The sequence below is a fragment of the Carassius auratus genome, chromosome 9 (assembly GCF_003368295.1).
Source record: "Carassius auratus strain Wakin chromosome 9, ASM336829v1, whole genome shotgun sequence".
NCBI lineage: Eukaryota > Metazoa > Chordata > Actinopteri > Cypriniformes > Cyprinidae > Carassius > Carassius auratus.
This window is the reverse complement of record NC_039251.1, coordinates 9,121,227-9,149,098: the sequence shown is the minus strand read 5'-3', so window position 1 is coordinate 9,149,098 and position 27,872 is coordinate 9,121,227. Positions and strand designations below refer to the sequence as shown.

The 27,872-nt window shown below is 35.7% G+C and overlaps 1 protein-coding gene across 5 annotated transcripts in view; it reads right to left on the bottom strand.

Moving 5' to 3' along the window:
• Positions 1-27,872, bottom strand: part of LOC113108296 (histone deacetylase 4-like) — a 201,100-nt gene that overhangs the window by 99,268 nt on the left and 73,960 nt on the right. For 4 of the 5 annotated variants that reach the window (XM_026271246.1, XM_026271245.1, XM_026271250.1 and 1 more), the window contains exon 3: positions 21,140-21,208. The exons of the other annotated variant lie outside the window; for it this stretch is intronic. In XM_026271246.1, coding sequence (XP_026127031.1) covers positions 21,140-21,208 — 69 coding nt within the window. The remainder of the gene's footprint in view (positions 1-21,139; positions 21,209-27,872) is intronic. 5 annotated transcript variants of the gene reach the window in all.

Here is a 27,872-nt window from a genome sequence, read left to right as displayed (position 1 = left end):
TCGGTGAACAACAGCTCTGAGTAGTTACTGTTGCTTCATGTGAAAGTGCGCAGGTGATGGAGATTTACCGCCGATTACAGAACCGGCTTTACTAACAAGATGTGCATTAAATATCGTATGTGATTTATCGTGCAGCCCTACAACACAAACACATATATTATGTAAACGAAAAACGTTTATCTCGGATGCAATTAATCGTTTGACAGCAGTAAGAAATTCACAACAATTCACAACAAAAAAAATCGGTCTGTTTATACGTTATTGCTATTGCTATGCTATTGAATCGTTATTGATTTTTACTTTCTAAATTCTACTGTTGTGCTCCATATGTTCATCTGAACGCAAGTTTCATTGTTGAGTGAAATATCCATACTATTAATGAGAATAGGAATGTGAAAAAGCAATGTGAACACATCTCATCTGTCTACTCATTTAACGTTCCCATTCCCAGCGGGCTTTATCCAGAGCTCATTTGCAGTTCCTCTCGAGCCTTTCATTTTATTGATCGATTGACTCATCGGACAGAAATATCTTGATGATCATGAGCTCAAACACTGTGTAGCCATTGATCTTCTCCAGCACATTGTTCAGGGAAATCCCATAACACTGCAAACCTTAAGCTATTTATTTCGCAATCGCTATAACCATGACAAAAACAAACATGTAGAGAGCTAATATAACAACGTAATGACATATTTGGCATCAGTATCCTAGTTGGTTTGCCACCTAATTAATCTGGAAGGCCTTAGGTCGACATTTTTGGGAAGAAAAAACACCAGGAATGATTAGCTCTTTCGTCTTTGAATAATTGAAGGTATTAAGAATGCTGGAGAGCGAGGTGCTTCAGAAAAATCACATTTGAGAACATTAGAGGCGTGATGGATGGAGCGTCATTGTGATTTTGACCGGCAGACTCCATCATGTGACACCGCACACGCCCCATCCATGAACATGCAATTTTTTTGGAAGACTGTGTGTTTCGAAAAGGTTGGAAAGAAGTGAAGAGCAGGTCCATCTTCAAGGGATAGCCTGCCTGACAGGTCACGTTGGTAAAGCTTGGCGCTTAAAGCAGAAAATCAATGGCACATTTACTTGGGCTCAATGTTAATCAATACGCAGTGTGTACAGATACGGGTACAGAAAGACCAAGAGACAGGGAGAGAAAGAGTGCTGAAATATTTATCCTACAGATCCCTTTCATACAGCAACGCCAAGCAAACAATACCACACGGCCAACACCCAAACGAAGTGCTGCTGGATCCTTTACAAAGAGCCTGGAGCATTAAAACTCAGCTCAGCCCAAAATAGGGAGAGAACACAATCCCAACTCACATAAACAAACACGCACCAAGATAAATCTTTTACACATCACAAAACATGTCATGTCATCAACATTCCCTCTTTTTTTGATTAGTCAGAGTACTTTAGCGCAAGGGTGGGTGTAGTATAAATTAGGGATTGCCAGTATAGCTTAAGGCACAGTAACGGTACAAATCACAAAATAGTTATTTTTGATGGTTTATTAATTCTACTTCTGCTCATATGCAGAAAATATAAGATGATTATTTTTAGGGAAATGAAGATATTAAGCCCAACCAGTCTAGACTGATTCCAGAAAGAATGACTCTTAAGAAGTGATAGTTTTTAGCAGAACAAAAACAAACAGCCTAACCAATGAAGTTTGATATAAAAAATAAATAAATATAAATATAAATATATAAATAAATATATATATATATATATATATATATATATATATATATATATATATATATATATATATATATATATATATATATATATATATATATATATAAAAACTGATTCGTATGAACTGATTCTTTTTAGGTAACAAAAACGTACTGTCCAAACAGTCTAATTTGAATCGAGACAGAATGATCCTTAAGAAGTGATTCTTTTTTTGTTGAACAAAACAAATAAAGGCCAACCAGTGCCATTTGATTCTAAAGAGAACGATTCTTCTTAATGAATCAAAAACATGCAATCCAGTCAGTGCAATCTGATTAAAAAAGCATAACCAAAAAAAAAGAGCCTATTGCATGTAGTACTAGGGGTGGTGTTGGCGCAGTGGATAAGACACATGCCTTTGGTGTGAGAGACCCGGGTTCGAATCCACTGTGAGACACCAATGTGTCCCTGAGCAAGACACTTAACCCCTAGTTGCTCCAGAGGCGTGCGACCTCTGGCATATATAGCAATTGTAAGTCGCTTTGGATAAAAGCGTCAGCTAAATTAATAAATGTAAATGTAAATGTAAATGTAGTCCAACCAATGCAAGGGGGAGAATAAATAAATAAATACACACAAAAGTCAATACAATAAAATTGTACGAACCTATCTGGGAATGATTCTGAAAAACTGATTTTTTTTTTAACCAAACAAACTATAAACCATACAGTTTAACCAGTGATTCCAGAGACAATGATTCTTTTTAGTGAATCAAAATGTACAGTATGACCAGTGTAGTGCAATTACTGAATGAATGAATGAACTGGGTATATTAAGTGAATTAATTAAAAAGCAATGATGAATCAGACTCACTTACTGAACCGCAACTTGCTTATTTTTTGCTTGTAAAAAATGTACCCATTTTGGACCAAATATTGAATTACATTTATGCAACCTCTATAGTAAAATTAGGAAAAAGGCTAAAAGCAACTGCATGGCAATGTGCTAATAAACAACTGAGTAACAGCAAAGCAACTACCAGGTAACAAAACTGGTGAGTTCAGCAAAAGGCAACCATAACTCAGATTTTCTTCAGGAGATGTCAAAATCTAGTTGGACCTGAATGATCAGAACATGAGAAGCCATGACGCAAACACATCTCTGCTACAAACTGATTCGAGAGATAACGGGCACGTAAACACAGCAGTGGACGAAAATAGCCTGTGTGAAAAGCTGACGTGGGAACGAGTGAGAGTCAAGAGTTTTAACTGTGATGTCAGCCTGCTACTTTGATCAACAACAAAAGTAGCCATTGAATAAACACCTGGGCTTCATACACATGGGCCTCGGCCAGAGGCAGAGCTCATGCAAAGCAGAATCATGAAGTAGTGAGTGGGAAGGACCTTTTCCATGACAGCTTTACAGCCCATGATGGCTCGGAAAGCTCCCGGATACAAACTCCTTCATCCTGCCTGGATTATTTTAGTTTGAACAACAGATCTGCTCTGATAAACAGGGCAGAAACAGAAAGCATTTAAAAGTTAGCGGAAGATTGGGAAAATTTACCAGGATGTGTGGAGGTGGGCGGAAATGTTGCTGGATTTCCACTACACCGTAAGAATTAAAAGAAACTTAAAAATAGTCTAATAAAAAACATTAACGATTAAAATAAATAAATACCGTATTTTTCTCTATAAGTCGCACCTAAGTATACGTAGCATCAGTCCAAAAATAGGTTACAACGAGGAAAAAAACATAAGTCGCACTGGACTATAAGTCGCATTTATTAAGAACCAAGAAACAAGAGAAAACTTTACCGTCTACAGCCACGAGAGGGCGCTATATGCTGCTCAGCGTAGGCTACAGGAGCTCTGAGCAACATAGAGCGCCCTCTCGCATAATGTTTTCTCTCGGTTCATGTCAAATTAATTTTGATAAATAAGTCGCACCTGACTATAAGTCGCAGGACCAGACAAACTATGTAATAAAGTGTGACTTATAGTCCGGAAAATACGGTATATATTATTACTGTTGTTATCATTATCATCATTATTGTTATTGACATGTTGATAATTGCACAATACTATCAAAATTGTTCAAATTGGGCAAAATGTTATTAGAAAAACACAAAACTAACATTAGTCTCCCAAATCTTACAGCCCTATTTACCACATTTTAGGAAGAAATGACAGAATTTCTAATATAATGTAATGTAAGGTAATATAATATAATCTTAAATTAACTTCCAAACAAAAATATTATCATTACTTTTGCTTTTTGATCTCACACATTGTGCAAAACACAAATATGCAGTACAAATAATTACAACAATAAAAAATTGTTATTGTTTTTGGATTTATTATTAAATAACTTACAATAACAATAATAATATTTATAATAATAAACTTTTTTTTCTTTTGTATCATAGTATAATGATTTTTTAGCAAACACTGTGTCAAAAAGCAGAAACAACAAATATTTGTAAATTATTTACTTTTATATTACTTTAGTTTTTGTTACCGAAATATAAATGTATAAACAAATACTTTTGAGGAAATAATAAATTATAGATATTGTAAATTATCATAAAAATATAAATACATAAAACATCATAATTATTATTCTTATTATTATAAATGTATATACGCATTATAGTCCAATGGTTGCTTAGTGATCAATGTGACAAAAATCAAAATAAAATAAAATCAGGGTATTGCACATGGGTCATTGAGCTCTCAAAAATTAAACCAATCATTATCGGTCATAAAAAAATAACATCTGTCGATCTCTGTTTGAGATAATGTCACTCACTCCTCTGTGCCACTTTAATGTGCTAAAATGGGCTTATGGATATAGGAAACCCTCTCTCTCACCATTTCTCTCCTCCTTTCAGCGATGCAGACCGGAATGGTAAATAATGCAGTTGCTCTAATGATCAGCTCTGAATGGAGAAATCTGCAGCCAGCCAAACAGATGAGGAAAATAAATAAAAGATGGATGCTACAGTATAAACAAGAAGCCTCGCTGTACTCAGGGGAAACGACAGACCTGAAATACAGAGAGAGAGAGAGAGCGAGAAAGACTGCAAGAATGATATTTTCATCCATTCCCCTTAGGGCACTGAAGCCCAACTCCAAATATGGGAAATACGGTGTCATTTATTATTGATTTACGCTATTTATAATCCTGCCTTGGTGTGTGTGAAACTGTCCAGCTGCAAACTCACAGAGCAGAAAGAGACAGATATAAGAGCGTTTCATTACAATCAAACACGTGAGGCCACAGTCTCCATCCGTTTCTTACGCCAGCGTTAATAGTGCTCCCTTCAAACCTGAAAAGAATTATTGGTGTAACGATGGTAATGTGTCATGCCTGAGACATTTGCTTAAGCCCATTCAGAGCTGAAGTATGATACAAACGGCTGAGAGCACAGAATAAAATATGAGCAAAATCAAGCCAGCGAACCTCATCTGACAAATCACAAGTCAAAGAAAAAGCCCATTTCTCCATGTGCATTAGCAGACTCGAATCTGGACACATTAGCATAATTTACCATAGGGCTGCAAAATATTTATTTACACCAAAACAAAACCAAAAACACAAAATATGGCTTAATGTGATTTATTATAAATGTATTATAAATATATGTAAATAAAATAAAATGTAGTAATTTCATAGTTAAATAAATGTAAGATAAAGTTCTTATATTCCATTAAATACGTATTAGTGATTAGTGATTTAGTATTTTTTATATTTTAATGTAGCAGTAATAATATTAACAATCATTATTGTTATTGAATAATCATTATTGTTATTATTATTGATTGATTGATTACCCATTTAAAAAAAAAAAAAAAAAAAATCACAATAAATTTTTTCCCCAAATCTTGCATCCCTAATTTCATTGCAAAGACATTAAAATTATGAAGAAAAAAAAATTCTGCAGGAGAAAACAGATCAAAATATATAAACTATATTTCAGCACAATGTAAGTCAGAATCCTTCTGTCCATGATTCTGTCAACCAATGGAAATTGCAGAAATGCTTAGAAAAGAGCAATTACTGTTGCAATTCTGTTTGGAGTTGAGCTGAAATAACACCCTTATGATCATATGATATATACTTTAGATATATACATCCAAGTTTTTGTATAAGGTAGTGTGTTAAAACACACAAAGAGAGAGACAGGATCAACAAATGAGCATGCCCAAAGAGCAGATTGAGCGCTGATCAACAGCATGGACTGAAGAAACGTCCCACAAACCACATACTCCCAACAGGTCCAGAACTAAACACTCTAAACCCAAACAGCTCCACATGATTCACGCAGATGCAAAAACAAAGCACATTTACTCAGGCAAACATAAAAAAATTATACGTGTACAAGCACTGCTCAAACTAGTCAAATTCTAAAGTATCCCAATGGGAATTTGTTAGAGAGGAAAGGTAGCTCCCAACAGACCTGTTTTGGTAACTTGCAGGATGAAATGCTGCTAGCGCATCCAAGAGAATCTTTCAATCTAAAATCTTCTGTAGATCAGAATCAACCGATACTCAATGGGTAGTAATTAACTATGGGTAGAACAGAATTTGAGTAAATATTTTAGAGTGCTAGCTTTCTTATTTTGATTTTTAATAGCATGTTTACTAGCAATTTAAATGTTTATTTATTTATTTTATATTTTATTTATTGAAATATTTTTTTAATGGATGAAAGCAGGGTGGCTGTTGGCTGATATATCACATTAAAGATCATTTAGAAATAGTAAAAAAACATACATAGCATTTGCTGAAATTAAAAGTATATTATATACAACATTTTCTGAATTTACAAATAACTAATTAGAAAATTTATAAATATGAAAATATATATATTTGAACAAGATAATAAATCTGTAAAATCTGATTAATTTTGATGGCAACTTTATAAAGGAAAATAAATGTTTATTTTTATTAGGTATTCAAAAACTCCAATAATAAAAAAAACGCATATTTGCTGAATGCTGACAGTAGATGAAAAAATATTATTGCATTTGACATTTGATTAAAATAACAAAAAAGCAAACGCAATAATATTTTTTTCCCAACACATCAATAAAACTTTTTTTAATTTTTCTTACCACCATTAATTTCTGTTCCATAATTAAGTTTGCTTTATCACATGGCACCAAACAGAACTGCTATATATGCAGTCAAAATAAAAGTTACCAACACATCTGCCAAACAAAAGACTTGCAGCCAATGCCCATAATTAAAAAAGGCCAAATATCACTAATTTCCACCCCCATTCATTTCTGTCCCATAATCACTGTCAAGTTCTGCTTTATCATATCACTTGCTGGTTCCGACCAGGTCTGGTCAAACTCAGCCTTCTTCAGTCTTTTGTTCTCTCACACTGCGAGGAAGACCTCATTCATATTTCGTCAGTCCCTCAGGATCACTCTGGTAGCTGAAGGAGTGGGTGTGCTGCTCCATTAGCCCGCTGGTGTCTCCACTCAAGAGCTCCAGGCCCCTGCGGACCCCGTCCTGGCCGGGCTGCATAACCTCACTGGCTCTGACCAGAGGCTTCAGAGATGCTCAGATCCTCTCTCGCTCACTCTCTGCTGTCAGAAATGATGCTGGTGAGGTAGAGCGATGTATGAGCATGAATAATACAGGCCGTAAGTACACAGATGCTTGGAGGTTTTTAAAAGCAGGAAAATAATGCTCTCATATTAAGAGGAGCAAATGATGGTCATGGTGCCATGAAAAGCGCAGAGATGAAGGGAGGTCTTTTGCTCGGTATTGTGATGTTGGTAAAGTGCTCAGGTTGGTGGGACAGACTTTTACTGATCCTACGCTGTGGATAAGTATACAGCGTGTTAAAGGGATCTGATTCTGTGCTGCCTGGAAGCATAATCAAATTAGGCAAAATATTGAATAAACAAGCATGCAAGGGGCAGGGACTTTGTGAGCCTCTTCAGAAATGTGTGGAAATAAAGCTCATTTAGCTCTGGATTCTTGAATAAGAGCTAAATGAATGGATGGCATTTCTATTGGAGTTCGTCCAAGTGTCCATTCGTTTGCAGTATAGAAGCTGTCAGAAGTCTCGTGCGGAAATATGCTGATTAATTTGTGAGATAAGAACCATATCCGAGAACAGCTTTGTTCTGCACATTTTTCAAGATCTTAATGGCACCGAACAGAATTGCTAAAGCTTGCAAACAAACAGAGGCCCTTTGTATTTTACTGTCATGTTTTATCAAAATAATGATTATATCTATCTAATGTATCTAATCTATCTATCTATCTATCTATCTATCTATCTATCTATCTATAACTCTACATTTATAACTATTTATATCTATCTATCTTTCTATCAAATGTATCAAAATAATGATAATTTTTATATATTTTTTATATAAAAATGTACATATGAAAAACTATATAACGAGGTTTTGTGTGTGTGTGTGTGTGTGTGTATATATATATATATATATATATATATATATATATAGATATAGATAGATATAGATATAGATATAGATATACAGACACAAAATTTTTTATTCATATCTGTGTTTTTGGATAAATATAAAGTACCTGAAACTATAAAACAAAGTAATGTATTGCATGCTTTCTATACATATACACACACTTTTTTTCTAGAAAACATCATGGTTTTCACAATTATCTTTTAATTCTCCACTGACGGGGCTCATCTTTAAAGATCTGCATCCTGAATTGCGATCACAGAGATATTGCAGGCTCATGTGCTTCAACAGAAAAATGCCCTCTTTTTTAGAAAGTGTAAAATAAGAGCGAAGCCATCCTGCTCAAATGGCATACAGTCTAGACACGACAAAAGACACATACATAACTCACAATCCAGTAAAATGCATCCCTTCCATTTACAGTGTGTGTAGCTATTGCTCTTCAAGAACAAGACAGAGGCAAATGAATTGGGTTAAAACATTGTCCACTCAGCCAGAAATCAAAAGTCAGTCTGGACCTCAGCAGTTTGAAAACACGCTTGTGGGGAAGCACATGGTCTGCGAATCTCAATCTGCGGGTAACCTTACAGCACGATTGCTTTCTCTCGGTCAATCTATGCAGTAACGGCAATGCTGCTTCCCGTAAAAGACCTAGTCTTCTGCTATTAGTCCATCTAATATCCTGCTCTCATCTCGTTACGGTCCATGTAATGTGTGGAGGAGCACACGACAGGAGCCTGGCCAGAACCAATCAGTCCATTCCAGCAGCTTACTTTAAAAGTAAAAGGTGTCTTCTCATGGTAAAATTAAAGGGTTAGTTCACCCCAAAATTTTAATTATTAAATTGTTTACTCATCCTCCACTTATTCCAAATTTGTAGTTTCTTGTTTCTGCTGAACATAAAAGATATTTTGAGGAAAGTTGCTAACCAGACAGTTAACAGTAGCCAATTACTTTTTTCATACTATGTAAGTCATTAGCTACCATCCATTGAACATTCTTTAAAATATCTTATTTTGTGTTCATGGGGAAACCCTGTTATTTTCTGATATATTATTGCAATTTAAAATAACAGTTTATATTTTAATATACTTTAAAATATAATTTACTTCTGTGATTAAAGCTGAATTCAGCATCATTCCTCCCTTCTTCAGTGTCACATGATCCTTCAGAAATCAATCTAATATTCCAATGTATTTTCAGGGTTGGAAATCGTTGTGCTGCTTCATGTTTTTTTTGTTTTTTTTTGGAACCAGGCACACTTTTTCAGGATTATTTTATGAATATATAAAAAAATAAATAAAACAGCATTTATTAATATATATATATATATATATATATATATATATATATATATATATATATATATATATATATATATATATATATATATAATTTATAAAATAAAATAAATTAGAAAGAAATAAAAAAATTTCCATCACTGGATGTTGTGGTCAGTTTTTTATCATTTTTTATCATAAAATTGTCAAATATTAAAGGTTTTGCTAGTTCCAGCTTAGCTCACTTTCTTTCAATGTTAAAACTAATGCTGCACTCTGGAATTATTACATTTTTCTCATTAAATATCCTGTTTAACTAAAAAATGCAGATGTAAAATGAGATGCGATTGCTGTTTTGTGTTGACTCTAATATGCAAAGACAACTTTAAGTAAGGCGCAGATTGAGTTCCCACTAAAATCTAAACACTGTGGGGCTTTCAACTAGAGCTGAAACAACGAATCGATTTAATCGATTAAAATCGATTATTAAAATAGTTGTCAACTAATTTAGTAATCGATTCGTCGCTAAATAAATTTTATTTGCCATAAGCGGCTCATTTCGTGCATATTTCAAATCTGCGGTGACCAAAGTGTGGCAGTAATGAGCCACCGGAGGTTTTACTCAGCCAGTACAGCAGGTGAAGTAGCGAATAGCCAATAGCTGGCCTCGTTTTATGTCACGTGCTTCCCGAACAGCGTCTCTGCAGCATTCAGCGGGAAGTGGGAGTACTTTACTTTGAGCCTTCAAAATGAAGAGTAACCTGTAAACTCTGCACTACTTAACTGTTTAAGGGGCCGTTCACATATCGTGTCTTTTGCGTGCTCAAGTTCGTTATTTCCTATGTAGGCGCGCAGTATGCACTCTCATAATGGAAGCGACGCGGTCGCGACACGCACGCGGTGCGATGCGCCCGTTTTTCCAGGCGCGTCCACACCGCATCCATTTATCCTTTGCTGAAATTTCCGGGTCTTCATGGAGAGGGCACGTCATGGAGAGAGCACGTCATGGTTGCTTAGCAAAGGCAGACGCCTAAGGGGCGCTTCTACCCGAGCGCTTTGGAAAGAAGGAGAAAGCGGCGCGACTAGCGTTTTCCACGCGTTTTTAGGTGCGATATGTGAACGGCCCTTAAGAATTTTATTTGTGCAGATTCTCCAGTACAAGGTTGTTTGCAAATGTTTAGTCGTAAAAGCTGATAACATTGCTTTTTAACAGTTAACATTTAAAGCTTTACAAACATGTTATGTGATCAGTTTGTCGTTTACCAGTTCATAATTCAGACTTGCAGCCTAATTATGACTGAATGAGAGAGGTAAATGTTTGAGTATATTTAAAATGCACTTCTTTTCTAAGTATTCACTGCTCTTTTTCACACAGCAGGTTTTTTGTGTGTGCCAATTTTTTTTTTCTGGACAACCTTCTGATGGATTTTACTATAAATTGTGAGTTCCATTCAGGTTTCATGCCATTGGCACTTTTTTTCGAAGGATTGTTTACAATTTCACAGCATAAGCTATAAAGCTTTTCCCCAGTAAATAATTAAATACAATGCACTGCAATTTTATTCTGTTTTATCCTTATACTTCGTGAAAATATTTTCTGAAAGATTCCTCAAGCTTTGTTTGGGATGTTAAACTACTTTAGGAGCTCTAAGGACTGCCATGGTGAAAACAATATTTGAAATCTCCTTGTGAATTTTGCTAGAGTATGGGTCAGTGTTTTGATTGCAGAAGAGTTCTACAAAGGATTACTAACATAATAAAACAACTCCAGGTATATTTTTGATGAGGATATGACAATGCAAAATGGTTAAAATCTCTTAAAAATCTATGCTGAATGATGAAGACCCTTTATTAATAATTTACTTGGGGAAAAAATGGAAAAAACTAAAATATAAGTACATAAACCGATTAATCGATTAATCGTAAAAATAATCGACAGATTAATCGATTATCAAAATAATCGTTAGTTGCAGCCCTACTTTCAACATTTTTAGCTGTTTGTTTGAGCAGTCCGACATAGCAACATCAGCTCAACGAGTGGCATGAAGAGTGGAACTAACTGTTGGAAGAACAGCGTAACATTTGGGAAACATTTAGTGTGCAATTCCAGTTGGTGACACTAGAAGTGCAGAAACAAAACACTTCACCATTGAACTGGGAAGGAACTGCAATTTGAATTGTCAGAAATGATGCCCGGCAACTGTTCTCCGGCAGGTAGTAGAAAAGCCTGCGGTGTGGTGTAGTGGGTGGAGGCTCGTATTGATCTGCTCTGGTCCTGGCAACATTTAGAGCATTACGCAATGCTCCTCTAACAAGCCATTACAGCGAGTTTGACTGACAGCTTGACTCACAGACTTAGACTGCTGAAGAATGAAACATCCGTCAATCAATCAAAACATTCAAGCTGTCAATCAATCAGAGGCAGCAGAATACACAGAGATTGACTGATAGATGCATTTATGTAGAACAGACACCATTGTAATCATAACACACATCTGGACTGCTACGTTTTGATTAAGAGCCGACTGCTCACACAAAAGAGAGAAAAAGAGAGAAAAAGAGAGAAAGTTCATAAAAAATCTGAATGACCGATCAAACCATTTAATTGACAGCGTGGATGAATATCACAAAATCCTGGTTATTTTATTCCAAAGACAACACATACATTCTGCTTAATTAAAATTATGTATATTTAAATGTTTATAATAATTATTATTATTAATATAATTATCATTATTATCATCATTATATAATTTTGAGACAATTAAGCATATTCTACACCCACCCCCAGATTGTTACTTTTCTTTATTGTATTAAATAAAATAATTATTGAATAAGTAAATTATTAATAATAAAAGATTAATATTAAATAAATAATAGTGATAACTGCTGTGGATATTATGGATTTAATATTAGGGATGCAACTGTTGACCGCCCATAAATCGGAACCAGACAGTTTTTGGTCTTTTTTCGGCAGATTTTTCTGGAGGTGCGCCCGCCTGCACATACTACATTGTAATCATTCGCTATGCCATTTGTGTGGAAGTATTTCGAAATCTGTGCGCAGGACACGGGCAGCCGATCAGTACTGGAAGTGCAAAGCTACATGTCTGAGGCACAGATAGAAGGAAGTGACCAGCCTGGTGTACTGGCGTACAAAATAAGAGCCCCTTTCCTGCGTGAGCGTACTGTACATCTCCACGTCCTGCACAAGCAGAGACATTGAAGCGATGTTCAGCTCAACTTTTCACATGTTGGATGAGAAATGAAACAGACTAAACTGTGACAAAACGGAAAGGTTTTTTTTTTCTTTTATTTGTCAAGTAGAATACACGTTTGAAAAGCCAGAAGTAAACATCAGTTCTGTATAGGATGATTATTTTACCTTAAAATTATATAAAATGAATTTGATTTTAAAATCACCTGCTGTAGCACACTGAAAAAAAGTTTCATTCATCCAATAAAAAAATTATAATTAAGGTAATGATTCACATCTATATTTTTTAGCTTGAGACAATAGTTATTTATTTTTCATTGTCTCAAATAAAAAAAAATAGATTTGAATCATTACCCTAATTTTTTATTTTATTTTTTATTATTATTGGATGAATGAAACACTTTGCATCTTTGTTTTATTCGCATATTCGCACATTATTTGATCTTAACATTTTGGAATAATGTATTTATAAAGCATACTTTTATTTAGTCTCACTGGTAAAGACCTTGTTTTAAATGTATTATTCCATTTAATTTAAATGTAATTTATGTGTTAATAGCATTTTTTGCGTTGAAGCACAATCTTGCGTTTGCACCACAGACACTGGTAACACTTTGAGATAAACCACTGATGATAGTTCTAAAACCGACACCAAATGTAGAGGAGCGTGTGCGAAGTCTACGAATTAGATCTATCAAAAATGCAAGTCAGTGCACCAAAATCCAGGCAGAAAAGCCATTTACTGCTAGCCGCCCGCTTCACTTGGCAGCTCTGACCTGGACACGGGTGCCAAGACGGGCGGACGGGGTGCCACATTCAGAGGGCCAGGCAGGAGGCACGATGACCATCTGTGAGGGATGGCACCTGGACCAGCCAGCATTCTCACTCCAAAAACCCATGTACTGTACACGGGTGACTTCTTCCTAAACCTCTGCCATCTACCTCTCTCTCTACAGCCTACAGAGCATTCTGCTGAAAAGACTGCTCACAGTGACTTCCGTTTAGGACTGGATTTTTCACTAAACTGGCATGATGTAAATAACGACACTATTGTCTTTTACAGCTGCTTTACAGCAGAATCTGAGTAATCTCCATAGTTATGTTTCATTAATTGTTTTTGGTATTTTCCTGTTATCTCTGTGAAGCGCTATCCACCTTATTTTTCAACATGGAAGCTAGCTGTTTTCTGTGAATGTGTGAGACTTCTGTTTCATTAGCTGCTACAGGGACCTGAAAATGGCTTTGAATCGCAATCATCTTATCAATGAATTTGGTCAGATCCACATAATTTTCAGCATCAGCAGCTCTTAAAGTAATATGAATATGAAGTCAATTTTTATAGCTTTAAGGATTCATCTATATTTAATTTATAATTTAATGTTTAAGTGTATGATAAACTTGCCTTCAGTCATAAAAAAAGATGCCATTAAACAAATATATATATATATATATATATATATATATATATATATATATATATATATGTTTCTACATTAATTTGAAGATTGAATATGAAATTATTGCAAAATAAAAAATATATGAAAACGTTAATGTTAGGTAGGATGAATCGTGATTAATGTGTGATTAAGTAGTTTTTTTATTAAAATTATTGTATTTATACGTGTATAAAACTGATTAAAAGTGACATTCATCCCCACAATTTTAAAAATAGATTTCTTTTTTAAATAAGTCTTTAGAATTTTTTATTCAGCAAAAAATCTTAATAATAAAAGTATAACAAAAATATTATGCACCACAAACTGTATTGAACAATAATAATAATAACAATAATAATAAATGTTTCTCAAGCAGCATATCAGAAAAATATAATGATTTCTGAAGGATCACACTGAAGACTGGATTAATGCTGATGAAAATTCAGCTGTGCATCAGAGGAATTCATTACATTTTAAAATATACTGAAAAAGAAAACAAGTATTTTAAAATGTAAAAACTTTTCACAAACTAACGTTTTTACTTTATTTTTAATAATGCAGCACTGGAGAGCATAAAAGACTGAAATTAAATCTTAATTCAATCATCTTAAATGAAAAAAATCTTACTAGCTACAGGGTCTCCATTAACAAATTTTTGATCATACAACCCACCTCTACTTCATGAGTCAATTGATCTCTCTTCCGATAATAAATAGTCTTAACTTGTGTCAGCAAAAGAGTATTGGCCAAATGCATTTTTTGGTGTTGAATCAGCAGAGAGTGAGAAATCGCTATGCAATATAGGTTTCATGATAAGCATTAAAACTTGTGCTGAATTGGATATGTCGCGGAAACCGCTAGGCTCCGCCCATCCCGCCCTCTCGGCTTTAGATTTAGTGTTGATCACTACAGCTGGACTGACCTGGCCATACTCCAGCCGCTCTGGAGCTCAGCCAGTTCTGAGGAGAGAAAAAAAGAAGAGAGCGAGAGAGAGCGAGTGAGAGAAAGAGAGAGAGCGAGTGAGAGACAGAGAGAGAGAGAGAGAGAAAGAGAGAGAGGGGTGGATCAGCACAATGACCCTGTTCTACAGGGAGAAGTGGACAGGGAAGGATAGGGAGAGAAAGTAAAATAGAAATGCACCGTAAGCCAAACAACTCTTTCAGCCACACAAAGAAAATGTCCCTATAGAGGAGACAAGGTGACCGTGATTGCTTCATAACTCTCAAAAACATCTTCATTATGCACATGAAATTAGTGCTGCAATGTGCCACAAGTTTAACCTTCATCCCTTAAAACTCTGCATAACTTTAAATCCCTGATATTGCAGTTCATGCATGTGCTATAGTCATGCACACTGTAGTGATCAACACTAGATATTAAGGTTATAACAAAGTATTTTAGACTCACAAAAAGCTGTTAATGGGTGGATGGATAGATGGAGGGTGGGTGGGATTTTCAATGGATGGATTGTGAGTTGGTGGGATTGGTGGATGGATGGATTGTGGGTTGGTGGGATTGGTGGATGGATGGATTGTGGGTTGGTGGGATTGGTGGATGGATGGAGGGTTTGTTGGGTGAGATTGGTGGGTGGATGGATGGAAGGTGGGAGGGTGGTTTTATGGATGGAGGGAGGGTGGGCTCGTTGGATAGATCGAGGATGGGTGGGTGGATGGATGGAAGGTGGGAGGGTGGTTTTGTAGATGGAGGGTGGATGGGTGTTATTGGTGGATGGATGATGGAAGGTGGGAAGGTTGATGGATGGAGGGTGGGTGGGTGAGATTGGTGGATGGATGGAGGGTGGGTGGGTGAGATTGGTGGATGGATGAGGGTGGGTGGGTGTGATTGGTGGATGGATTGGGATTGGTGGATGGATGGAGGGTGGGTGAGTGGATGGATGGATGGAAGGTGGGAGGGTGGTTTTATGGATGGAGGGTTTGTTGGGTGCGATTGGTGGATGGATGAAGGGTGGGTGAGTGGATGGATGGATGGATGGAAGGTGGGAGGGTGGTTTTATGGATGGAGGGTTTGTTGGGTGGGATTGGTGGATGGATGGAGGGTGGGTGAGTGGATGGATGGGTGATATATAGATAGATGATAGACAGATGGATATTCTTTAATTACAAACCAGAAGTTATACTGCATGTCATGCAAGATGAAAAGAGGGTAAAATCCAACAGAAGCAATGAATGAGAAGGGTGTGTTGGGTTGATTAGCATACGGTCACACCCATTCATGTGCCTCTTTTTTCTCATGTGCCTCTTTTTTTCTCTTTTTGTTTTTATCTCTAGTGCTGTTTGTGTCTCTCTGCCTCTTAAGAGCTCATCTATAATTCAGTGCTCTAAATAAAGAGACAGCGCTGTGATAAAACACAAACTGGGAGCACCAGCGGACTCTCTAAACCCATCACCCTAGGGTCAGAACCCAAAACACACACAACAACACACACCTCTGAAGGGGAAGTGTGTGAGGATGCAACAGTCCCATACTTGACATCTTTCTGACGATAGTAAAGCTTTTTCTTGATAGGTACTTAATGTATATGCTCTAAAAGGGGAAATTAGAGGATCAAACAACCACTATCGCCAAAAAAACAAGAAGTAAAATACAGTAAAAATGCATCTAAAAATAATCAAGACACGTTTTCAGTGAATATTTTTGAGTGATGATGCAAACGAATAAGAGTTTTGAGTCATTAAAACTTTTTGAAAGGGAAATTTGTTATAGCTACTGAAATTTAAATCAGAAATGCTAATGAAAAGACAGGGAGGAATCACACAACTAGTGAAAAATGCTGCCTTTATGAAACTTAATAACCCAAAAATGTGTATTAAATCATCACAAATGTTCAATCAAAGTTATGATGAATATTTAACGTATCGCTCAGCATAAATAGGCAGCAGTTGCATGACCATCTTAAGCAAACAGTTGTGGTGTGGAAGAGCTTCAGACTTATCTACTACATAACACACAAACACTTCTTACTGCTTCCTCTGATTGAGACACACGCTCAGTCAGGCTACTTAATATGCAAACAAATCTGTCTTCGTAAACTTCATTAGCCCCTGTGTGAATCACATTCTCAAAGCCTCCTCCTCCTCACAAAAACAACATCTCAGGCACAGACGGAAGCTGCAGACGAATCATTTATTTATTTATGGGTTTTATGATTTTTTTATTATTATTATTTTCAGCGATGATTATCAAAAGTATTCTGCAGAATAGATTTAAACTAGCGATGGAAAATACCCCCTTATTTCCTTTTTGATCTGATACCATGTGCTTTCAAAGGCAATGTTGATACAGATTAACAATTTATTTTTTTTTATTATTTTTTTTGCCATTTTTGGGGATAAATTAAGTAATCAGATACAATTTAACATTATTATTATTTGAAAGCCATACATTTTATAATGTATAATAAACACAATAATAAAAGAAAATAAATAAAATAAAATGTATATAATAAATTGGATACAGCATAACATATTATGCCGTATGCTACAAAAAAGTTTCTGCTAACAGTTCATTTCAATCTTGCCAGATATCACTAGAAATATGAATCACCTAATCAGACAAATCAAGGACAAAATAAGCAAATAGCCTCATCAAAAGAATCTAAAATATGCAAACGCGGGTTTTCTTGCTTCCACAATCAGTATTATTTTAGTATTAATAAAAATTATCACATTTGTTTTAATGTAAAGTTTTTTTTTTACTTTTATATTTTCTGCTTCTTTTGAATTTAAATTTAAATTATTTAGAATTTTTAATTAAAAAATTATATTTCTTTGATTTATCCATTTTAATTCTAGTTTTAGTAAGTTTTAGAAATGTTTAAATTGTTAGTATTTTTTTATAAATTAATATATATATATATATATATATATATATATTTATTTATTTATTTATTTAACTACTAAAACCCTGTCAACAATCCACGACTGACAATGTAAAAGCGACTTTATAACTTTTTTCCATGTCAAAATTTCACATTAATCAATAAAATCAATAGTTTAAAAAACCCTTAATGTTATTATTTTTTAATTATGATTATTACATATCCAATTACACATTGTATTTATATTAACTAATAAATATTTGTAATAATAATTTTAATATTTATGACAATAAAACCTCTGGAGGACCAACCACCTCTAATTTGAGAAGGGTAAAATGAGTTAAACCTTTTTCCATTGCAAGCGAGAGACGCAGGTTTGGATTTGACTCCACTGGGTCTAAGCAATAAAGCTGCAAAAAGCCTCTCCAAAAATGCATCGAATAAAATCGCTACAAAGAGCAGATGCATTTGCATGCTTTTTTGGAAAAGGAAGGTTTGGAGCTCCGAGGTGTGGGCGTTTAACAAGTTGCCAACAGCTCATCTTCATTTTCAATTCATTTTCCTCCCTCGTAGCAGGAGATCTGCCCGGCACGTTTGTGAGAGCCAGTGCGCTTTCACAACCCTCCTCTGAGGAAGAGCGAATTATGTGCGAATGCATGAAAAGGTCATAGCATTACTTGACCAGAATGTGTTTATGTGTCATGTGTGCTGTCTAGGAGGCTTTAATACACACACACATACACACATCAACCCACTACAGACTGTAGGAATAACACACGGATGACACACAGACACAGACAAACATGCTTGAATGAACTCACACTCGAGGGCCGCACAAAGGCCGTCTACAGCATAAATAAGACATAAGATAGACTGAGTATAGCGCTCAGGACACTCAGACATTCAAGCAATTCGACATGCAAACAGGGCAATTTTCCTGGTGCACTTCCCCCTGAAAATGTAAAGATGTAGTCAAACCTGAACATTTTGGCATTTTTTTTTTGAGACTCAGGAGTTTCTAACACAAAAAAGAGAAATGTGTATGTTTTTTGGAACATAAAAGGAGAAGTCCTTCACTGCATTGCACACACACACACACGCGTTTGTTTTCGTGAAAAGTGGGGACATCCCATAAGCGTAATGGTTTTTATACTGTACAAACTGTATATTCTATGGCCCTTTTATTGTATATAAACATATGAAGCTTTTTAAAGTATAAAATGTAGTTTACACAAACTTTTGTTAAATACCTTTTTTTTTTATTATGCTAAAGAAATGTAGCTCTAATGCCTGGTATTTCATATAAATAGCAGCCTTTCTCCATGTTTAACAAAATATATATAATTTTTTTTTTTTTTTTTTTTTAAGTAACAGCACAGACTGCTTCATATTTAATGCTTACACGTCTCACACATGTTGAATAATGCATGAAGCTACATATGGTGGTTTGATATTGCGTATGTGCTACTCTGACTCCAGCACCAGACAAATGAATCCATCACAGCTACAGTCCATCGGGGCCAGAAACACCACGACTGGCTGGGAGTGTTACGGTCCAAAAACAGCAAGCATGTCATGTCCTCACAGACGCATTAAACATACGCTATAAAGTAACATAGGTCCCTGCTCAGAGAGTGTGTTTACAATCAATACTAATTCAGCGAGGAGGGGGAACAGGGGATGAGAGAGCGATAGAGAGGGAGAGTGAAAGAGTGGATGGGCGCCGTTGGCAGGGAGCGGGTCTCCAGATGAGACTTTCAGCACCATCTGTTTCCTGATCCGCAGCCCCAGTCCTAAACCCAGTCCTACACGAGCCTAAACCCAGCTGAAGCAGCCTAGACAGGGTCTAAACCGGTTATCAAGACAAACAAATCCCACACAAAACCCCTGAAGTCCTTCAAGTCCACTTCAGCCTCGGACTATGAATAGAACATGTGTTTAACTTCTATCCTACATTTCTTGGCTTTATTTCAATCGCTCTTTCCTTAAACGATGCCCGTGTCTACCATAGTATTTTTCAAACTTCATCCCTCCCTTCGTATTCCTCGTTTTCTTTTATTCTTTATTTTCATCTTAAATACTTTCCACTTCTTCCTTTACTACAGGATTTACTATAAAAGATTTCAAACTGTAGCCAAGAGCAAACCTACATGTCCAGCTGTACTTCTCAGAAATGAAACAATGTGAATCCTTCAGAGAAGCTGTGTGTTCAACATGGACATGACCGTGTTTCCAGAGTCCTCCGAATCCAGCGGTCTGTGTGTGGCTCTCTGACCGGGCCAACATGTCTGTACACAGATGCCACGGTCCGTCTCGTCTCTTTTAGCAGGAGCAGAGGGAAACCACATCGGGCTAACCAATGTGTTTGTGGCTAGCCAGCAATCCACTGCTACTCCAGATCCAAGAGGAGAGCGAGCACACACACACACACACATATATACAAATGTACGTCTATACTGTATATCATATATTCTAGCTAAATTGCCTTTTGGATGCATAGACACAAAAAAATATTTAAAATATATAAAAGATTTTATATATATATATATATATATATATATATATATATATATATAGAGAGAGAGAGAGAGAGAGAGAGAGAGAGAGAGAGAGAGAGAAATTAAATATACATTTTAAAGGGAGAAATGAAAAAACAAAAGATGGACAGAGAGACATAAATCGACAAATGGATGTACAAACAGAGACACATCGAACAATCGACCGACAGAAAGAAAGAAAGAAAGAAAGAAAGAAAGAAGAAAGTCGGCAAACAGTTCTAGATAAAAATAAACCATAGACAAACTTCCAGTGGTAAAGTTGTTGGAGAGACCCAAAAATAAAAACGTCAAATCCAGAAGACTTTGATTTAAAACTGTTCGTCATATAAAAGAATTGCATCACTCCACAAGATTTAGATTAAACAACATTATTTCCAATATATGGATCTTCAAAGGTTTCGTTACCTGAACTTTCAGAACTCAAATAACATGAAAAAAAAATTACCAAAACATTTAAAGAGTAACCAAAGTCTTCTGGGTTTGGAAGGCAAATCATAAAAGAATTCACATTTTTGGGTGAAATATCCCTTTCAAAGACACCAATCGGATGCTCTTATTCAGCAAACCTGTTTGGTGACCTACAGTGACCTGACTGGACTACACACACCAGCACACACACACACACACACACAGAAGACTTGGTCCTACCAGGAGGAATGTGATTGACTCCAGATGGCTTCAGAAGTTCCAGTGGCTGTTCTTTACTGGGAAGTCCATCTGTGAGAGACAGAGAGAAACCATTCCAACTGAGAAATGCTGAGGATCAGGGAAGCATAAGCCATCAGGATATTGTATTACAGCTCTGCACACAGATAACATATGCAACATATGGACCATTGCCAGGGAAGATGCAATATTTTGAAGCAAATGACTCAGGGATTGACATACACTCACTATCTTAAAGGTAACAAAATGGTCTCTGTTTACTGTAATATTGTACATGCGCCTGGTCTCATTATACATTAATGCACCACAAAAAAAAAAAAATCCTTTGTAATTTTGCATAGAAACAGCTTTTCACTTCTGATACAGCTTTCATATCAAGTCCCAGATGCTTTTTCTCTGACGTTTCACTCAGGAATTGTTTGCCGTATTTTCGATATTTTACTAAACCTCCTGAATGTATAACGTACGTCTACATCTCAAGGCCTACCTTTTGTTTGCATCGGTTTAAACAACGCAACAGATTTCCTAAAAGAGGATTTGTAATTATGTGGAAAGGCAAAACAACATCAGTAGGCATGATAACTCTGGGAGAAGCAGCTATAAATAGCCTGGATCTCTAAAAGAGGAAGAGAAAGAGAAACGCTCACTGCAGAGAGCATTAGCATTCACATACACACACACACACACACACAAACCATAAAACCTGCACATCTCATCTCGTAATAATCCACCAGAACAAAGGAGGAAAATGTGCACGGGGGAATCTCACTAAAACGGTTATAAACAAATCCATATTTTTTCTTATTGTGACATTAAGAAAATTAAGCAATTAAGCACTTCATATTACGGTAATGTGGACAAAAAATTATAATTAAAAAAACGTACTATACTGTAAGTATTTATACATCGAAGTAGTAGTTTTTGTGGGATTGCTATATAAATTGACAAGAATTTTACAATATTTGGCTTTATTTATTTATTTTATTTTATTTATTTATTTTTGATGAGCTGGTCGCTTTTTTTCAGCAAATGTGTGTAAATCCTACTAGGCAGATACTAATTGCTCAATATAATATTAACAACGGCTACCCTTTTTGATATCTATATCTATATATAAAAAAACAAACTTGCATTTAGTTTTAAAATAATGATAAAATAGAAAAAATATATATACTTTTATTAATTACAGTAATTTTTTATTGCTTTTTTATTGATTATTTATATAATAAAATAATATAGTAATGAGAAGTCAGGGAGAAAAATAATGCCACAATGCAAGAAAATATTAGTAGTACAAAAATAGGCTTTTTTTATACTAATGTCCAAAAGATTGGGTTGATATTATTATTATTATTATTTTTTTTTTTTTTTTTACTTTTATTTAGCAAGGACACGTTAAATTGATCAGAAGTGACAATATAATGTTTAAAAAAGATTTCTATAACAAATAAATGTTGCCATCACAGGAATAAATAAAAGACGCTACATACATTTTTAAACATAATAAAATAGAAAAAAATATTTTGTGTATAATGTATAGTGTATATTTATTTTTTAAATGTAATAGAAATGTATTTACTTACATATTGTTTACATTTTAAAAATGAATAAATATTTTAATGTAAAAACAAGTTCTCCTCCGCTGTAATGAGTTTGTGTATGACAGCACCAGGAGCAGCGATTAATCTAGCGGTAATGAGCTTCAGATGCACTCCACACGAGTGAGCTTCCTGACATACTGACCCCAATGTGTCTCGCACCTACTCACTAAAGACTGACAGCCTGAGATAGAGAGAGAAGAGGAGTCCAGAAGAAGGAATGCAAAGACTTCACAGTGTTTAATTCATTAGACATTCCAGTCACAGTCTCGCCAGCGGCGGCAGGCGGAGGAGACAGGGCTCAGGGTCGTTTCCACGGATCAACAGCGGCGTCAGTTCCTCTCAAAGTGAAACCGGAGGGCTTTACGCCTCAGTTTGCACAGAACACTGCAGAGAAGACGAACAACCGCCTCAGACAATCAGAGAGACGTTCGTATTGTGTTGTTGATGCATATCCTCTTTTTCTACCCCAACATCACTTCAGTAGGCGCCCAATCTGTCCTCAAACCTGCTCTGAGCTGCAGAAAGAGAGGAAAACATTGTCACACAGCTGACAATCAGATGATGACGAATCATCTCTGCTGTATGGAGGTCGAGCGCAATTCTGTGCAGAGCTCACTGCACTGTCTGTGTGATAGGAAAAGTGCATTTTTTCAAAACAAAACACTCAGGAATACTTTGTTCTGGTCTGGAGACAGCAGCGCACACACTGGATGGAAACCCGGCTACTGTTTCAAACAGAAGTGTGCCTTTACAGCAGCCTACAAACCCCTTAATATGACCAACTTACATAAAACTACAAAGAAAAAAGTGTGTGTGAGTGTATATATTGAGTATATATATATATATATATATATATATATATATATATATATATATATATATATATATATATGTGTGTGTGTGTGTGTGTGTGTGTGTGTGTGTGTGTGTATATATATATATATATAACACACAAATCAAATATTTAAATATATATTTCAAATATATTTAAAAATAATAATAATAATAATAATATTTTTTAGAACATTTCAATATATTTCATAATAAAACCTTAAACTAACTACAGTTAAATAATAAAGTGAATAACTTTTTTGTGAATGTTTGAAGACCAACAATAACTGATATTAAATAATAATATAACTAATGTAAAAAAACTTATAATAATATGTATATATAATATAAATACTATATAGTAATAATATATATAATATATAGTATATATATATACTATAATGGAATAAAGGCTTAAGAAAATAAAACAATCATAAGAAATTACATTTTAATAAAATTTCTGTGTGTATATCTATTACTATTTGATGATAAGTGATTTCAGACTCAAAAAAACAAAACAAAACAAAAAACGGCTTGTTCATGGACTGATGGATGCTTACAATAACAAAACAAACCATGGTTGGCAACTTTGCATGTCACCCAGACAGTCTAATCCCATCTAGAATGGGTTTTCTTGTCCAGAATAAGCTGTAAATGGATCACACTTTATGACTATAATCAAAGGCCTGTAAAGGGAAAGGACTACCAAAACAGGGACGAGAGCCAAACCTCCAAACTCCCAGCCTTAACGACTATCAACCGATCTGTGGGTCTGATTGAGTGACAGGACCCGAACGACCTCATCCATTCATGTAACACACGCAGCGGCTCAGATAAGAGCTACACTCATCCCTGTGAATTCAGATCAGAACAGACAGCATCAATCATCCGCTGATAAGAGCCGATCCTGAGGAACGTGCATCAAATACTCGTTTAGAAAACTGAAAAAAATATTTAAATAATCACTATAAATTTTTTTTTTTTTTTTAAATCACCAATATTTTTAAAGTCAATTAAAAATTTAAAAATAAATAAAAATAAAATACATGCAGTATATGTATCTGTATTTATGTCTCTGTATATAAGGCTATGATATAAATTGTCTATAAAAAGGGTTAAGAATTATCTGACAACTGTGGATATGTTTTTATAATAATGTGACATTTTAAATCACTGAAACATAAAAACAAGATCTGACTGACTGATAATTAAATTTTGTGTCATCTAGTTTTATTATCAGTTGTTTACCTTTGAATTAGTGTTGTAACCCTATGCACGGGATTATGGGATCTCACATTAAGTTATGGATACATATGCCAGCAGATGAAGGCATCTTATCAGACAAGATGTTATTGTTTACTGGCTGCATTGTTGAGGTTGAGGATACGGCGCATGTATGTTGTTCTCTCCTCCTGCTGATCAGAGCGATACAGGGTGTATGAGTTCAGGCGGGAGGAGCAGGAGGCAGATAAACCTCGCTCAGCCGTGATTAGCTGCCTCTGTAACCCAGCACACTCCACCGCTGAACCCCGCAGAGACCCGAGAGCGAGGAACCTGCAGCAGGTAGGCCATAACAGATCGCCCCACATCGGCTCATGCATTACAATGTGCCCCGAGCCCATCAGGATCTTTATGAGCGTGCATAACACACAGAACTCCAACTCCCCCCCAAAAAAATGTATGCTTCCATGATGTTATTTATAGCCATTCAGACTCAACTCATCATTAAAGGGTTAGTTCACCCAGATAGCAATATTATGTTAATAATAACTAACCCTCATGTTGTTGCAAACTCGTAAGACCTCTGTTTATCATTGGAACACAGTTTAAGATATTTTAGATTTAGTCCGAGAGCTCTCAGTCCCTCCATTGAAACTGTATGTACGGTATACTGGCCGTGTCCAGAAAGGTAAGAAAAACATCATTTAAGTAGTTCATGTGACATCAGAGGGTCCGTTAGAATTTTTTGAAGCATTGAAAATACATTTTGGTCCAAAAATAGCAAATACGATGACTTTATTCATCATTGTCTTCTCTTCCGTTTCTGTTGTAAGAGAGAGTTCTGTTCACGTCTCTAATACGCATAAATCCACAAATGACTTAAGCTGTTCACTTTTTAAATGTGTCTGACACTCCCTCTGAGTTAAAACAAACCAATATCCCGGAGTAACGCATGCACTCAAACAGTACACTGACTGAACTACTGTGAAGAGAGAACTGAAGATGAACACCCAGCCGAGCCAGATAACGAACAACAGACTGACTCGTTCTCGAGTCAAGAACTGTTTCTGTCAGATCATTCATCGAGAACCAAGGAGCTGATGATACTGAGCATGTGTGATTCAGCGTGAACCAGACTGACACAGAGCATCTGAACTGAACTGATTCTTTTGGTGATTGATTCTGAACTGATTCTGTGCTAGTGTTATGAGCCCAGGTAAACCGAAGGCTTGAATCAAGGGCAATCATCACCAATGATGCCATTACGTCGAGCGCAAAAGAACCGGTGAACCGTTTTCTTCAACCGGTTTATTGAATCGAACTGTCCGATAGAACTACTGGTGATCCGAAAACTGATGCAACCGGTTATTGACTCGTGAACAAGTCAGTCTTTTGTTCATTATCTGGCTCGGCTCGGTGTTCATCTTCAGTTATTTCTTCACAGTAGTTCAGTCAGTGTACTGTTTGAGTGCATGCATTACTCCGGGATATTGGTTTGTTTTAACTCAGAGGGAGTGTCAGACAAATTAAAAAAGTGAACAGTTTAAGTCATTTGTGGATTAATGCGTATTGGAGACGCGAAACGTTTAAAATGATTCAGTTCGATTTGGTGAACTGGTTCAAAAAGATCTGGTTACATCGAATGATTCGTTCGCGAACCGGATATCCAGACTGCTTTGATTTGAACTCTCTCTCACAACAGACACGGAAGAGAAGACAATGCTGAATAAAGTCGTTGTTTTTGCTATTTTTGGACCAAAATGTATTTTCAATGCTTCAAAAATTGCTAACTGACCCTCTGATGTCACATGGACTACTTTGATGATGTTTTTCTTACCTTTCTGGACATGGACAGTATACCGTACACACAGCTTCAATGGAGGGACTGAGAGCTCTCTGACTAAATCTAAAATATCTTAAACTGTGATCCAAAGATAAACGGAGGTCTTACGGGTTTGGAACAACATGATGGTAAAATAATTTTTTCGGGGTATATCTATTACTATGGTTTGATGATCAGCCTAATAAGCCTAATAAAATAAATGTTTAATAAAATCTAATATGTTTTTTTGTGGGTATGTCTATTACTGTGGTTTGATCGACAATTACTAATTACAGACTTAGCCATAAAAAATAAATAAAAAACACAAAGAGAATAGTTTTGTGGGTATATCTATTACTATGTTTACTAAATGTTTAATAAAATCTATAAAATAAAATATAAAACAAAACAAAATCTAAAATAAAATAAATGTATATATAAGAAAATTCTATATAAACTTTACAACGTGCCCCGAGCCGATCAGGATGTATTTGAGTGTGCCTAGCACACAGGCCTCAAGCTTTTAAGCTTTAGTGTTTCCATGATGCTATTTTCAGCCATTCAGACTGAAGTCATCATTAATACATGCTCCCGCACAGCAAAGATAAAATATTGATGGGAGAGCCCTCCGATGGTGTCCCCTCCAAACAAGGAAGCTTTCTATGTTGTGGCTGTTTTCTCCTCCGGAGAGGGATGGAGAGGGGAGGAGGCAGAAACAGGAGCATTAAAGGGAAGACAGATTAAACAAAGGATGGAAGCTGTTTATGCTTCCGCCGCACGTTCCTGGGCTCGTCTCGCTGCACCCGCTCTATTTTTGGAAGCCTCTCTGGACCAGACAGGAGCAGAGCCTGTACCATCACGGCATTTTAATCAGACCCACAATGCATCTCTAACTGCACCCAACAACAAGGGAGTGCTGCAAAAACACAGCACTGCAGTCAGGATGACTTCAATGCTCGATTAAATCAACTAGATACAAGTCACTTCACTTCAGCTGCACATGAAATCTCCAAAAGGGTTAAAATCTGAAATGAAAGTAAATCTGGCATGCTTTGTGTTAATATTAATATGGAATTTAGCAACATTTTATTTTAAGGTGTCCTTGTTACAAGTTACATGTACTTACTACTATAATAATAACAATAAATGATGCATAATTGCATGCAAGTAACCCAATGTATAATTACACTGTAACAAGGACATTTTAAAATAAAGTGTAACCTGGCATTTTTTACTTTCT